This window comes from Eucyclogobius newberryi, unplaced genomic scaffold (assembly GCF_026437365.1).
Source record: "Eucyclogobius newberryi isolate DKJ021-1_F unplaced genomic scaffold, fEucNew1.0.hap1 SCAF_8, whole genome shotgun sequence".
Taxonomy (NCBI): domain Eukaryota; kingdom Metazoa; phylum Chordata; class Actinopteri; order Gobiiformes; family Gobiidae; genus Eucyclogobius; species Eucyclogobius newberryi.
In genome coordinates this window covers 12,647,512-12,662,429 of record NW_027316500.1, presented here as the reverse complement: position 1 = coordinate 12,662,429, position 14,918 = coordinate 12,647,512, and the positions used below count along the sequence as shown (strand labels likewise).

The 14,918-nt window shown below is 40.4% G+C and overlaps 1 protein-coding gene across 1 annotated transcript in view; it reads left to right on the top strand.

Moving 5' to 3' along the window:
* itga9 (integrin, alpha 9) overlaps positions 1 to 8,152 on the top strand; it is a 70,617-nt gene extending 62,465 nt beyond the window's left edge. The window contains exons 27-28 of the mRNA XM_072436380.1: positions 2,157 to 2,276; positions 6,198 to 8,152. Coding sequence (XP_072292481.1) covers positions 2,157 to 2,276; positions 6,198 to 6,296 — 219 coding nt within the window. The 3' untranslated portion in view covers positions 6,297 to 8,152. The remainder of the gene's footprint in view (positions 1 to 2,156; positions 2,277 to 6,197) is intronic.
* The last annotated feature ends 6,766 nt before the right edge of the window (positions 8,153 to 14,918 follow it).

Sequence of the window (14,918 nt, the reverse complement as noted above, 5' to 3'; positions counted from 1 at the left end):
GTCTCCTCTTGAACCCTTAACATACAACTCGTCGACTCAGCACAGTTTTTACCCCCCTGCCATGTAAACAAGCCTCTCTGTCGGAATGCGAGTGTGCTGTGTCCCTAATATTAGTCGCTATGTTGAATGAATTTGGCACATTCCCACAATCTGCACTTGTCAATATGAGAGTCAAAGTGCAACGACCATTTGAGCTTTCATGTGTTTTCTGTACGCAAGTGCGTTGGCATGTAGTCCAGCATGTGCCGTGGGAGGGGAGGGCAAAGAGAGGCGGGGCTGTTAATGTGGGAAAGAATTCAACAAAGGGATTAATGGGCTCTTGTCCGCTGGGTTTTGTTTTACAGTTGGTGTTGCGTGCCACATTTCTGTTGCAGCGGCGTCATGGCGGGAATGTCTGTCTTCATTAACCTACATTTCGTTTCGCTTGTTTGTTGAAAATGAAAAAAACTAATATCCGTGGGGTACATGTGTGAGTTATAAACGTATAACTGAATACTGATGAACATTGCAGTTAGTTTTCTTTGTTTGCTTCGTAATTTTCTTTGCTCATAAGTCTAAATGTGCATGTTTGCTTTCACCACCTTTTTGGCTTTAAACTGAGCAATCTTGAATTCAGTGCACCTTTAACATGTTTGTCTCGCACTTCTTTGTTCTGTGTTATTTGATATTGAACACGTCCAAGCTCAACATCAGCTGAGTGTTCAGTCTTCTGCTCTCCTTTTAAGGCCAGATGCGCACATACATTGGACATAGGAGTAATGCTGTATTCACGTCTCTCAAACACCTTTAATTGAATGATAATCAGTCGAAGTAATTGTGTAGGAAATGAACCATGTGCTGAAGTATCAAATGGCTCAAAGCAGGTTTCCTTCAAGTTAAACGCCAGCGTGATCAAAGAACCGCCATGAATTCAAATGATGTGAGCTTTTACTAGTTTTCACAGAGTTCCCATTGTTATAAACGGCATCATTTTAGTCAGTAAGTGCTGTTTAGCTTGAATGGATGATGAAATACTGTTACTGTAATTGTGACTATACTTATTGAGCTTAAATGATAAAATAAAAACAAACTATTTTCACCCAACATGATTACTATATGATTATAATATGCAGCCAGTGAACAGCCAATCACAGTTCATCAAAAGAAGGGCAAGTACTGTTAACAAATACCAACACATTTTCTGGTATTTCTCATAAACTGGAGTAAGTACATTGACTTACAAACATTGATTTAAAAGCAGCGCAACACAAATATTGAATGAAATGATAAATGACCAGTTTATTTCAATCTGCTGTTATTGTTACGGTTAATTTATTGAAAATGAATGTAGCCCAAGTTGTTTACTGTTAGTCCAACTCAAATGGTCGGCGCCGGTGGTTTGTTGCCTGCTGAGCCAAAGGTCAGGCTGACCATGACCTTATCCTGACTGTTTCCCAAAATAAAAATAGTTCACTTTTAAAATTCACAGGTATAGTCATAATATATAAAAAGAAAGTTTCAGATGGCATTTTGGTTGGTATTCAGTTTTCATTTGTATCGTGTCATGAAATTTCCCCATGTGTGGACAATAAAGGATTATCTTATCTTATTATCTTATCTTAAAGGACTTGATGAACTTGAAGAGCCAACGTTTTGGTCCAGGCACGCTTCATGTCCACTTTTGTAACTTTTTCTCTCAAATATAATTGTAATCCTATAGTTAGCAAACAACAATATCACAGTAAGTTAAGCGATACTGCCATTTAGTCCTTGGGAAAAACACTTCATCTCCATCGCCTACTTTAGTCAGAATACATTTTTACCAGAACTAGTATAAGACCACATGGAAACATAAAGAAAGTACTAATATGGAAATGATATTCTATTGTTTAAAAAAGGACTGTTTTATTATCCCGTGCTATTGAAATCCTTAGTGTCGATATAGTTTGTCTTTTTAGCATCGCGACAACACTGTATGTACTGTATCTAACAACACTGTGTTCATTTAGGCCTTCTTTTTTTCCCTTGGATCCCTGTGATTCGATTAAAAGTTACAATATGTCTTCCATTAAAGTTGCTCTCCATTGCGTCAGCAGCTCTGTCTTCCCTCTCCCTGTGTGTTGTGTGTTTTGTATTGAAGCGTGACTCACACACTGACTCGGGCCTTTGTGTTGTAGCTGATCTTCGAGGCGTTGCACAGTCAGGAGCCCCGGGGTTACGTGGTGGGCTGGATCATCGCCATCAGCCTGCTGGTGGGGATCCTCATCTTTCTGCTGCTCGCCGTGCTGCTCTGGAAGGTACCATCTGTCATCCGCTCACTTCCTCCACACACGAAACCTCTGCATCAGCACTTTTCCGTCACTTTAGCGTGAGCTACAGACCAGTCCTAAACAACAGTGTGAATACAGCCGATACTACGATGCTCAAAATGGTTTCATTCCATTTTAATTCTGAGTATCACACGTATGCCAGGCTCCGCGGTGTCGTGAGTTCGAACCTCAACGATTTACTGCATGTCCTCCCTTCTCTCTCATCCCCATTTCACCCCGTCCTCTCCTGTCTAATAAAGTCTAAAGCCCGGGAAACAAAAAAAAAAAGGTCATGTGGTTCAGAGATTGCTCACTAACTTCCAATCAAAACCGTTGTATGACTCAGAGCTTACAGTGAATACATAAGAAATGAGTTAAGAATGTTAAGTGAGGAAACACCATAAGTTTATGTTGTACAGATGTAAAGATTTAAGTGGACAGTTAGAGAGAAACTGCTGTATGAACACACTCTTACAGGAAACATATTAAACAGGCATACCAAGATTATTCGGTTAGTCAATAATTGTGATCATTCAGGTTACAATATAACTAGAATTGTATTAAAACTATACTAGAATAGAACAAAATATAATAATTGTGGCAAAATTAGGTCTTTTCAATTCAATGTGTGGTCCAAGACAATACATCTAAATGTAAAGGACTTTTTTAATCTGGCTGTTGTTTTTACATTGAGGTATAGTAGAGTGTACGTGTAACGATGGGGATGAAAGAAAATTAAAAGGTTTCACTCTTGATCTCAGTCATTGTAAATAATCATTAAACTGTTGTGTTGATTTTCGCACAATAACTCGATGTATTTGTTCCTCACAATGACCAATATTGTGACATCCCTACTTAGAAATGAGAGATGATAAGTAGATCAGTCATCACCAAACATTTTCAAGATGTACAGAAGTGAATTCAAGTAGCCAGTGCACTTCTGAGGCCCCTTTTCTTTTCTGTACATCACAATAGTGCGATGAGTAGCACTCGTAGTTTTGATTGTATTGAAGTCGGCCTCTCTTGTAAGTGTAATGTACGTTTTCATCAAAGATATCACACTGGTTAGGTTTAAACCCAGTCAACCCTTTTCTAAATGTACCATGTTGTTAAAAACTATGCACTGAACATAAATAGCAGAAAGAAATACTTTGTACTTGTATCTATTATGAGTAGTGGAAGTTATTTGACACTCATATCTTATCGTATTAACAAAAAAATAACAAGAGATTCCTCACTAGTGCAAAGAAGAGGTACCCACAGTAAATATTAACCCTGAATAATATGTATTTATTGGACAATATAGTAACTATTGTGACAGGCCTCGTCAGGTTAAGCGTTTTCAGTCCCCAAACCCCTTGAATAAACTACTGTGCAGACTTTATGAGACTTTATCTATACTGTGTTTGAGTTTTAGTACAAGTAGGGTAGTAAAAGTAAATGTAGTCATGTCTACTCTAACTCATGGTAGTGTCCGGCTGTATTGGGACAGCTGGATGTCACACAGAGACTGGGCTGGGCATAAACAGCCATGAGAAGGTTAAATCTCACGGCGGACAATAATTCGCACCATAACACTCAGATGAAAGAGCCGCTCCGATGGGGACACGTCATTACGCCAATGTCCCGGGACACGGTCGGCACAGAACTCCTTTTCTTTCTACGATGCTCCACTTTCCGCCGGGAATACCACGACTAAACCCTGGAATGTTGGTCCTGGGATAGATTTCCCTCAGTTCTGCGGGTCTCTCGGATCCTGCCAAAATAAACGGCACTTACAAGAGCAGCATATGTCCTGTATTGCTCAGCGCAGGAAATGCCTGAGGAGAGCGCAGTTCTGTATCAATAAGCTGTATTAGTCAAAGGCAGATAAATGAGCGGCGTCGTGGTGAGAGCGGCATCACCCCTGCGCCTGCCGCTCCACAGTATCACAGCTATGGATAAGGTGCAGTATTACAGTCCTCAAGAAACGCTTTCAGCCGCTGCCGTCGATGTTGGTGGTTCGACGTGATTTAATCCATCGACTTCACATTGGACAGCACCTTGCAAAACAACTGAGTCGTTATCAAAGCATACAGTATATTTCAAACACGCTCCCTCCCTCCGTGATAACCTTTATTGTTTTAAGTTTGCAGATACTTGCAAGAGGTGAAAAACTACATCCAGTATACTGCTACCACTACTACTTCCCCTACACCTCCTAATACTTCTACTACTTCAACTACCTACTAATACTTCTGCTACTTCAAATACCTACTAGTACTTCTACTACTTCAACTACCTACTAATACTTCTGCTACTTCAACTACCTACTAATACTTCTGCTACTTCAACTACCTACTAATACTTCTGCTACTTCAACTACCTACTAATACTTCTGCTACTTCAACTACCTGCTAATACTTCTACTACTTCAACTACCTTTTAATTCCTCTACTACTTCAACTACCTACTAATACTTCTGCTACTTCAACTACTTGCTAATACTTCTACTACTTCACCTACACCTACTAATACCTCTACTACTTCAACTGCCTACTAATACTTCTGCTACTTCAACTACCTGCTAATACTTCTACTACTTCAGCTACACCTACTAATACTTCTGCTACTTCAACTACCTACTAATCCATCTGCTACTTCAACTACCTGCTAATACTGCTACTACTTCAACTACACCTACTAATACTTCTGCTACTTCAACTACCTACTAATACTTCTACTACTTCAACTACCTACTAATACCTCTACTACTTCAACTACACCTACTAATACTTCTGCTACTTCAACTACCTACTAATACTTCTGCTACTTCAACTACCTGCTAATACTTCTACTACTTCAATTACTGCCCCAAGCTTGGTCCAACCCATTTTCTTCCATGATAATAAGTTAAAAAGTACTTAAAAGTAGTATTTATCTTGTTTTGGGTATATTTTGACTACCTTAAAGTAAGATTGCTGATGAAATATCTTGTTTTACGGTATTTAAAATGAGTAAAAAAAATGCTACTAAAATAATAACAAAACTTAATTACTCTATTGGCAAATCCTATTTTAAGAAACTCAAGATATACACAAATCAAGATAAATACTACTTAATTCAATCACTTTTTAACTTCTGGTCTTATTCAAGAAAAAATTTCCAGTGCAACAATTAATCTGAATAATCATAACTGACTGACAGTTAAAGTTATCTTAAAGTATAGTCGTTTTTATCTACAACAGAGGTTCGCAAACTTTTCAGGCCAAGACCCCCAAAATACCCCTGCGAGCGGCTACCAAATGAAATCATCATCTATGACAATTTCAACTTGGAAAACATTTTAAATCCGATTTACTTGTATTCATTTGAGTATTTATCGTGTTGTTTTACCCAATTTCACTAAACTATACTACATTATGAGTGCAACCGCAGATCTAGAAGACTGTACAGGCTCTAAAAAAGACTATTTATAATGAAGACAGCGGCATTTTTACATTATAATGGCAACAACAAAAATATTCTTTAACTAGAAGCCCTCAGTCAGCATCTTGTATCTGCCCTTTTACCTTTGCAGCCCTAGTACTGAAGTAGAAGTAAAAGTAGCATATTTTCTTACATTGTCTTGTTGTTTTTCTCTGCTGATATTTCCAAACCTGAACTTTGAATGACCTTTTAAGAGGTGGTGCATATGATTTATGTTCCCCGTGTGGCACAGGAGAATACCACCTGTTGCATTATCAATCTCTAGTGGCTTCGGTTTAAAGGTCCACTAACATAAAATAATATTGATATACTTTCTGTGCACTCTTTAGTGCGGCGTGTTGTCCAAGTGATTTGTCATTAATGATGTGTTGAGCTTGTGACACCACTGGTATGAGCTCAGACTTTGACACTTTGCTCATATTGTTATCCTTTTTTTGTCAGATGGGCTTTTTCAGACGACGCTACAGAGAAATCATCGAAGCTGAGAAGAACCGGAAGGACAGTGACGAGAGCTGGGACTGGATGGAGAAGAATCACTGAGACTTGTGGACTACAGATTGGGTCGAGAAGGATCCAACGGCATCGGGTCTCACAGCCCAGCGTCCCCCCGGCAGTCTTCCATATGTGGAAGAGAGGAATTTCTCCATATTTTTTGGAGGCTTTGTATTATTTTCATTGGAGCGGTGATGGGGGTCCAGGAAAAAGACTTCTGAGGTGACAGTGCGTGGCTTGCCAAAGAGGACACTTTAAAGCTGAAATATCTCCACGAAGAGCGACAGGAGAGTCAGAGCCGGGACGTCCTGGACTGAGATGGGGGAAACGGCTTGATGTAGTGGACAACAATACCCTCAGGGCTGTGTGACAGAGCAATTTTATTTTTATACGTTCACTTAAAGCCATATTTTGCAAAAGAGGGATTTGAGAGGAGTTGGCAAACGTACCCTGTCACTGGTATGTTTTTCTAGCACTGATGTTTGATAAAATGGCTCATAGCTTTACTTTTTTCCAAAGATATGTCCTGTACAGTGTGTGATTGAGGCCGTTTGTATATTCAGACATTTCCGGGAGCGTGCGATGCTATCTTCCCTGTATCATTTCCTGCCTGTGCGTATCTTGTTTTAACTCATCTGTTCAATTCCCCACTGCTTAAAGCTAATTCTGTGTTTTCACTCATACAGCTATTGAAACATCATGTCAGTATGTCATCAGATGAACTCCCTGTAAACAAGGAAAAAATGTCTTGTGAGATCTTTGGCGTCGAGATGTGTGTAATTAAGTCAACACTGTGTAGTTTCTATTAACGCTTGATTCAGCGCGCTCACGGTTACGCTCACGCTTGATGAGCAGAGACATGCCTTTCAATTAAAACCACAAAAGCTGCCATTCTTTGCACTGGTGATGTGACTTTTCTGAAGAATTCTGTCGGTTATGGTTTTGGTTAAGGCTTAAAGGTGACAGAATTATAATAAAAAACTACAAGCTTAACAGATTCCAGTTTGAAACGGTTCATGTTTTTAATTAAGGAGCATATCCAAAGATGATGAGGATAATCGCTCCTGTTAGCTGCTTTTGTTACTTATCTGAAAACAATACTTCTACCAACACAGAAAATAAGTGCCTTTAAATGGACAATGATGATTACGTAATAAAGACTAAATCTGGACTAACACAGTTCTAATGATTGACCAGTACCATGTCTGATTATGTAAAACCTGGACAAAACCAGGGCTGGAAAATGGAAAAGCAGTGATCAATTTGACAAGTCGTGATCGAACCTATACAAACCCAGATCCACCAAATACCAAGCCAGGTCTAAAACTGGACTCGTTACAGTGGCTTTGTCTACTGTACACCAAAATCTGAATATAATCTGACTTCTGGACCTTTGAGAATTTTTTTATGACATGCAAACTACAAAATCTGATAGGAGCGACTTTGATCAGAAGGAAAACAGTTTACTCGCTTTGGGTCTTTCTGTTTACAATTCACATAAATAATCTTACAGCTCCAAATGTCTGGGGACGGATGCCAAAAAAGATCTCTATACAAACGTTAGAAAGTGCACCTGAAGAGCAAAACAAATTATCGCCTCCTGTCTATAGTACCTGCCCCTCAGTTTGAGAACCTTTATTCCAGGAAATGATTCAGTGACAGGACTGATCTGGATTTATCCCAGACCTCCTAAAGGAACAATTGAATTTAACTTTTATGTTATTATGTTTAACAATGAAACATTACTCCGGTAACAGATGAAAGCATGTTTGAGGAGTCTTACCTACAGCCATTTATTGGGGCCCGTTTGGAGCGAATGAGGTCCTAAAAATAGGCAAGAATGAACTGCGCTCAATCACGACACATAAACGACCTGACTGGGAGAGCTTATTTTAGTCAACATGGAAGGAATGCTTTAGCTCTGGCTCTAATAAAGTCCCAAATGTATCTGATTCTACGCCACAGTATTTCACAGAAGGGGGCCCCTATTGCGAAACATTGTATTGACAATCCCATAGTAGAGGAAAATATGCTTTTTTATGTATGCAAGATGAAGAATGGCCTCTGGAATAGATTGTATTGTGTAGATGAAAAAAAAAATGTTAGGAGCTGTTGCATTACGAGAGATGAAATGTGCAATGTTGAGGATTTGTTTTTTCTTCAAGTCACTTTAGTTGCAATTGCTTGGCTTTTTCTATTGTTCTGTCAATAGATTCACTCTTATAATAACTCTTATAATGCTTCCTCTGGTATTATATACTGTACACACCACACTCATGTTAAAGCTTAATGCAGAGAATCCAACACTTGATTTTTGTTGTTTGCTAACTGTGATAGATATCATTTTGTTTGTGAATGTTTGTAAATTGTCACATTTTTCCCACTTTTGATGTTTGGTTTAAGTTTGGCCCTGAGTATACTACTGTCACTGAGTATCATTTCCATTATAGTTTGCTGTATGTTTGATGTTCAAAAGTGTCTTGTTTCAAAGCTGTATATTTATCTGTGGATAAAAAATATAGAGTGAATTCCTACTGCACTTGTCGTGATTTCTAGTGAACTTAAGGCGAATAGTGCCCTCTGCTGGCCGACGTGCCTTGCTTCACTCTTTGGGTATCAATTCAAACAAACAGCAACTAAACTTTCTAAAAATACATTAACAAAAAAAGGCATTACAACATGTTCCAACATTATAAAACTACAGGCAACAGAAATACGTATTAAATTTAATTTGTCATTAATTGTAAAACTATAATGAGACTATATTATAGTCTTGATGAAAACTATAATCAAGACATTACATTAAGAACATAAATAAGCATATCTTTATTTTGTGTAGCCTATAGTGAACATTTTTCTCAACGTTTGAAAAGCATTGGAGTCTGGCAAAGACCAACATGTGACCATCTCCTGAGAAAATTGTGAATATGAAGGATTACATAAATAAATGTATCCATCCCCTTCCACTTATCCAGGGCCAGGTTTTGGGGGCAGAAGTCTGAGCAGGGTCTCCCAGACTTCCCATACTACTTATTTCAAGTACTTATTATAAACTTATTTAATTTAAGATTTCCCCTCATTAAAAAGTAGTGAACCAGTTACACAGTTAATTTTACTGTCACCACCACAACTGTCAGATCCTTAAAGTTTGAACAACAATGTCTCTTAATACAAACGCTTATATTTGGGCTTGTCTGTTTCATCATCATAACTGTGAGGTGCACGTTGGTCTCTTATACAGAACACCTATCATGTGGCACCAGTTGCTATGGCTCTCCCAGACCCTTTGTCCAGCTTCATCAATAATGCATCCAGACTGCACTCTGAGAACACACCGCCGCGAGAGTGGCTGTTTCTTCAGGTAAACCTTGCTCTTGCACCATGTCCACGCTGCTGGATCACGGGTGCATTCGGACCTCAGCCGTGGAGCAGGTCGTGGCACCGATGGCCAGTCACTTGTGTCATTTGGTGCTGTTGTGTGACGGAGCAGAAGAGCCAGAACAGTTTCTGCAGCTAGAAGGTGCTGCTGAGGCTGTGGCCAGGGCAACCAACAACTTGGCATCAGTGGCTTATAGGTAAGAGTGAATTGGGGATAAAATTGTTAAGGTGCAAGTGTTTTCAAGATACTCTCAATACTCAATTTCCATATGAAGGAACACACTCGATACCAATTTCGATACCACAATGATAATAAAAAAACACTCTTTTTAGACTTTTTCCAACCAAAAATATTGTAGTAATAGTATTTTTGAATAGTATTTTTGAATAGTATTTTTGAATAGTATTTTTGAATAGTATTTTCTTTACGTGGATTTACATCTAATAAAGCTCAAGATCTCTCTAAAACTGTTGAAGAAATCTCACATTTTGTCCTGTTTCTAGTACTTGTTCCACTGTGTTTCTACTTGAATTTACAGTAAGCGCATGTGTTTTGTGTGAATGTTTCTAGACAGGCCGAGGAGACCCAGGATGAGGTTTTGCAGATGGAGATGTCCTCGCAGGTGGAGTCACTCACTGTGTCCGGACAACATGTGCTGCTGGCCGCTCAGAAACTCAACATCCAACCCAGTGAGATGGAGCACCGGGAGGAGCTCATCACAGCCACGCAAAATGTCTTCCTGGGAGTAGTCAAAGTACTACCTGATTTTAAATGAGTCGTGTACACTTCATTTTGAGTATAAGCATGCAGAAAACTAGTTGACAAAATGAGAAAAATGCTCATCTAAAAGAAATTGGCTTGGACATTATTTTCAAGTGATTTAGGAGGGACTAAACAAAGACCGCATTAGAATAATATGAATAGATACATTTAGTTTCACAATATAATGTTTCAAGCAGTAAAGGAGATCAGTCTTTTAACATCAAGTCAACGTTCCAAGATTAAACTTCAAAGTCCACTTCTTTGCAGTTATGTATGTTTAAATGTAAGTACTTGTTCCCATCTCTGCTAATGTTTGTTTTAATTTCCATTCATTTCTCTGGGTTACTCGTGTATTTATTACACTCATTCATGTGTACAATATGTATATAAACAGTTTAAGACTTACTGTTAAGACATCCATCTCAAGCAACAGTTTATAGACTCAAAGTGACAGTGGTGTTTATGGAATAAACTCCCTAAAGGCCCCAAAAGAGACCAGGATTTTGTATTTGTAGAGCACATGTGCATGTTGAGATAAATGTTTATATTCATGTGACTATCAGACATTGTCCTGATGTACTTTCACTGTAATACTGTTTATGAGTTGTGACTGTAGAATATTATAACTGGAAGAGATTTAAACATTTACAGACAGAAGAGAGGTGCGATTCTGTGTTTGGCATCTGTGGACTCGAGCGCAGACTGAGATGCCCTGGTTACATTCACATTCACATTGGTTTGGTCCATATTTAGTCCCAGTTTAGTTATGGATTAAGTAATTGTAGATTTTCATAGACCTAGATAGATTTTCATCACACTTAGGACTGGGCAGTATCGACAAGAACTAATATCTCGATATTAGAGTATCCCGATAAACTAAATTCAAACAATAGCCAATTATGTCAATCCAACAGAATTGTGTTAAAACAAATCTTAAAACACACAGTATTAGTTGAGGTTTTATTATCAGAAAATTGTGAAATGTGACAAAAGTTTAGAAATACCTTATACCCAGTTTATAACATAATATTTTTCATTTTTTTCTTAGCTCTTTTTGAAGGATTTTTTGCTCCAAACAATATTCTTGAAAAAACATCACAATATTATGTAAAAATAGTTAACAAAAGAGCTGTGAAACAAGCCAATAAGCTGCTGGGACTGGTAAATACATTTAGCACACCATAGTGTACTTTTAAGTTCATGTTTTTGCATTTAAAATGTCCATTGGTGTTTCTGACAGCTTCATCAGACTACCTTTTCTGTTTGTGCTTAAGGTCCTTCTGGTGAGTGACGACGCCACTGTGAGAAAAGTCCTTGCCGCTGCAGACCAGGTTTTGGAAATTTTGTCTGAACTTGGATCCTCTCCGGACATCAAGACCCTTCTCAGATCCTTCCAGTCCTTCTCTAAGGCTCTACTTGGCCTCAACAGTCTCACAGTGGACCGGGCCCACTCTTTACAAGACCCCAGGCAGAAACAGCAGCTGCTTGAGTCCCTGGAAACACTCAAAAGATGTATCTCCATGCTTCATACTGCAATGTGCACAACGATAAAACATCCAGCGAGCGAACAGGCTCAAGCGGCTAAAACGTATATTCTAGATAAAGTTCAGAACACAGTCAATGATATTGTTTTTACATTGAAAAGTGAGAGTTTTATGGGGTCACTAGGCAATGGCGGGTTTTACATTTGGAGAAGGGATGGCGTTCTTCAGCTATTGGCCAACCCCTTGGAATTATCAGACCGAGACAGCGGTTTCGACAGCATGATCAGAGATATGGTTTTTCATTGCATGAGCGTCGCTAATTCCTCTCGAAGGGAGTTCCAGCAGACAGTCGTGGGCCATTGCAAGCATATACTCAAGTTCTGGTCGGATGTCAAAATGCTGTCGAAATCAGAGGATCTCGAAGAGTTGGAAGACATGTGCACTTTGCTGGCGGAGCAGATCAAACTGCTCGACAAGGCAGTAACAACTGCGGCGCTGTATCAGGTTTTAGACACATTCCTGACAGCCTCTTCAATGCACAACGAGCTTTTTACTGTTCTAAACCAGGCCAATGAAACCAATTCCTCCACAGATGTCAACGACGTCTTGACGCTGGTTGAAGACTTCATTTCATTCACTGACAAAATAGTGCAGGTGGCCAACTTTGTCTCGGCGCTGGCCCAGGATGCGAAGAGCTTGGAGAGAGTCGAGACGTCCATAGCGTGTCTAACGAGAATTAGGGAGCGGATATTACCTCTGTCGCTCGAACTGGAAGACAACGCCGTCCAAACTATTCAAAAGCTTCTTGAAAACTGTCAGAAATGGGAGGAGGAGACGAGCCATCTTCAAGACGCCTTCAGCTGCATCATGAACGTCCAGGAGTTTACCAGCATGAGCGTTAGTGAGATGGTTGTGGAGAGACATGGTTGCGACACGGCATATAGAGAGCAAAACACTGAGAAGTTTAAGGAACACGCGGGCAATCTTGTTAGCCACATGAAGCTCGTGATGCACGCAGCGAGAAGACACCTGGACAGAAGCGACGATCCGATCTACAGAAATGGCCTTTTGGTGTTGTTGAATCAAGTGCAATCATCTGTGACTAAAGCGAACGGGACAGTCAAAGATATGCTAACAGGTCCAAGTCTAAACATCGAGGTCTATTCTAGCTTTTCGGACAGCGTTTCCGTCGCCATACATGACTTCAAAGTCCTAAGAGAGGGGCTTGACGGTCAGCAGCATCCGCATCTGCTCAGCCCCCTGCGGGAGAGGGCTCGTCAGCTTGACACTTTACGATCCCCTTCTCCGGTCCTGGACATCTGTGAAATCGTCAACAGTAATGACCATGTAGTGTGCGATTCCCCCGAACTTTTTGAGAACTACCCGCCCTCTGAACCCGAAGAATTTGAAGAAGAATTTGAAGACGAGCTGGAGGTGACTACAGAGGAGGAAGTGCCTCGTAAATACCTCAACGTAGATTTAGAGATGTCAAATGTCTCACGTGAGCACAAAGTGGTTCTCAAGCCGTCCGAATTCGACCTCCTGCCCCTCTTACATGAGGTCGTGACTGTGACTAAAGGGAAAGATGTGACAAGGTTAAACCAGGCTTGCACTAGTGTACTTGAGCTATCAAACTGCTATGCCCAAGCTGCAAAAGAAGCGTTACTTTTAGTCGATCCCGTTGATTGTCAGACGTTGGAGAGTTTTAAAGCTGAACTGGTATCCTCGACGCCAATGTTGGTCCAAACTGCGCAGGAAACGGCGATGAGTTCATCCATGAGAACTGAAAGCATCTACAAACTCAGCACGTACTTTTCCGACCTCATCAATGACATCCGTAAAGTCTTGCTACCGGCAGCTGGGCCGTGGTACCACTCTTTCTTCAACATGCTCCGGGGAGATGGATCCAAAATGGCGGCCACGGTGTCCCAGCAACTCTCTGAAGTAATGGCTTTGTGTGGCGATGTCGTGCAGCAGCTGACATCCTCGGATATAAAGTCAAAAAGCGATGGGCAAGAAACGTTTGGAGTTTTGCACAATAAATTAAACAAGGCGCAAAACAATACAAGATATTTAGTTGATTTTTCCTCATCGCTTGAAGGTAAACAAGACCAGCTAGAAGGGCTTTGCATCCTCTGGGGGCTGTCCATTCAGGTCTTACTACAATCACTTGATAAGATTTTGGGAACGACAACCGCAATGGGTCAAGTTACTCTGCAAAAACAGCTGTCGGCGCTGTCCGAAAACTCCCTCAGAATCCAAGAGGCAGCGAGAATGACCAGTTCAAATTGTAAAAACGCCTATAAAGCCAAACAGTTTATAGGATACCAGGAAGAACTCAAAACAATTACCGAGGTCTATCTCCACGTGGCAGATGATGTCGACGCAAAGCCCGGTATAATGCAGCTCGCAAAATCTGAATTCCTAAAACGCAATCTTCTCGTCAAAATGAAAGCCGTCTGTTGTCAGTTGAGCAAAGTGAATAGTGATTATGGGAAAGCGCTTCAGGAGATGGTCAATGTGGCGTTCTTTGATGCCCAATATTTAAGAGAGGACGATGATGACGATTCATTTGAAAAGACGGCGGGAATGCTGGCGGAAAGGATCAGCTCCGGGACCAAAAGCGTGGAAAATAGCTTGCACTTCATCCGAGATCCGCGTTCCAGATCCAACCTCAGGTCCGTCAATGAGCACCTGTCATTTCAGATCTCAGACATCATCAGCAGGGCCAGACTCTTAGTGGAGTCCAAGTACATTTGTGATACACTCGCTATTGAAGTTCAAATTCAGAGTTGGGCGGCTAAAGCCAACTTTGTGGTGGAGGAGATATGCAAACAAGACAGCATCAACCAAGGAACTAAAGACAGCATAAGAGCTGCTTTACAAGGCCACGCCCTGGTGAAAGTGGCTATAAAAGAGGTCATACCGGAAATCCCACAGAAAATCAAAGAACCAGTGGAGTTTCCTACAGAAGCTGCTGCTGCTGCTGCTGCTGCTGCTGGTGGTGCTGCTGGTGGTGGTGGTGGTGCTGCTGGTGGTGGTGGT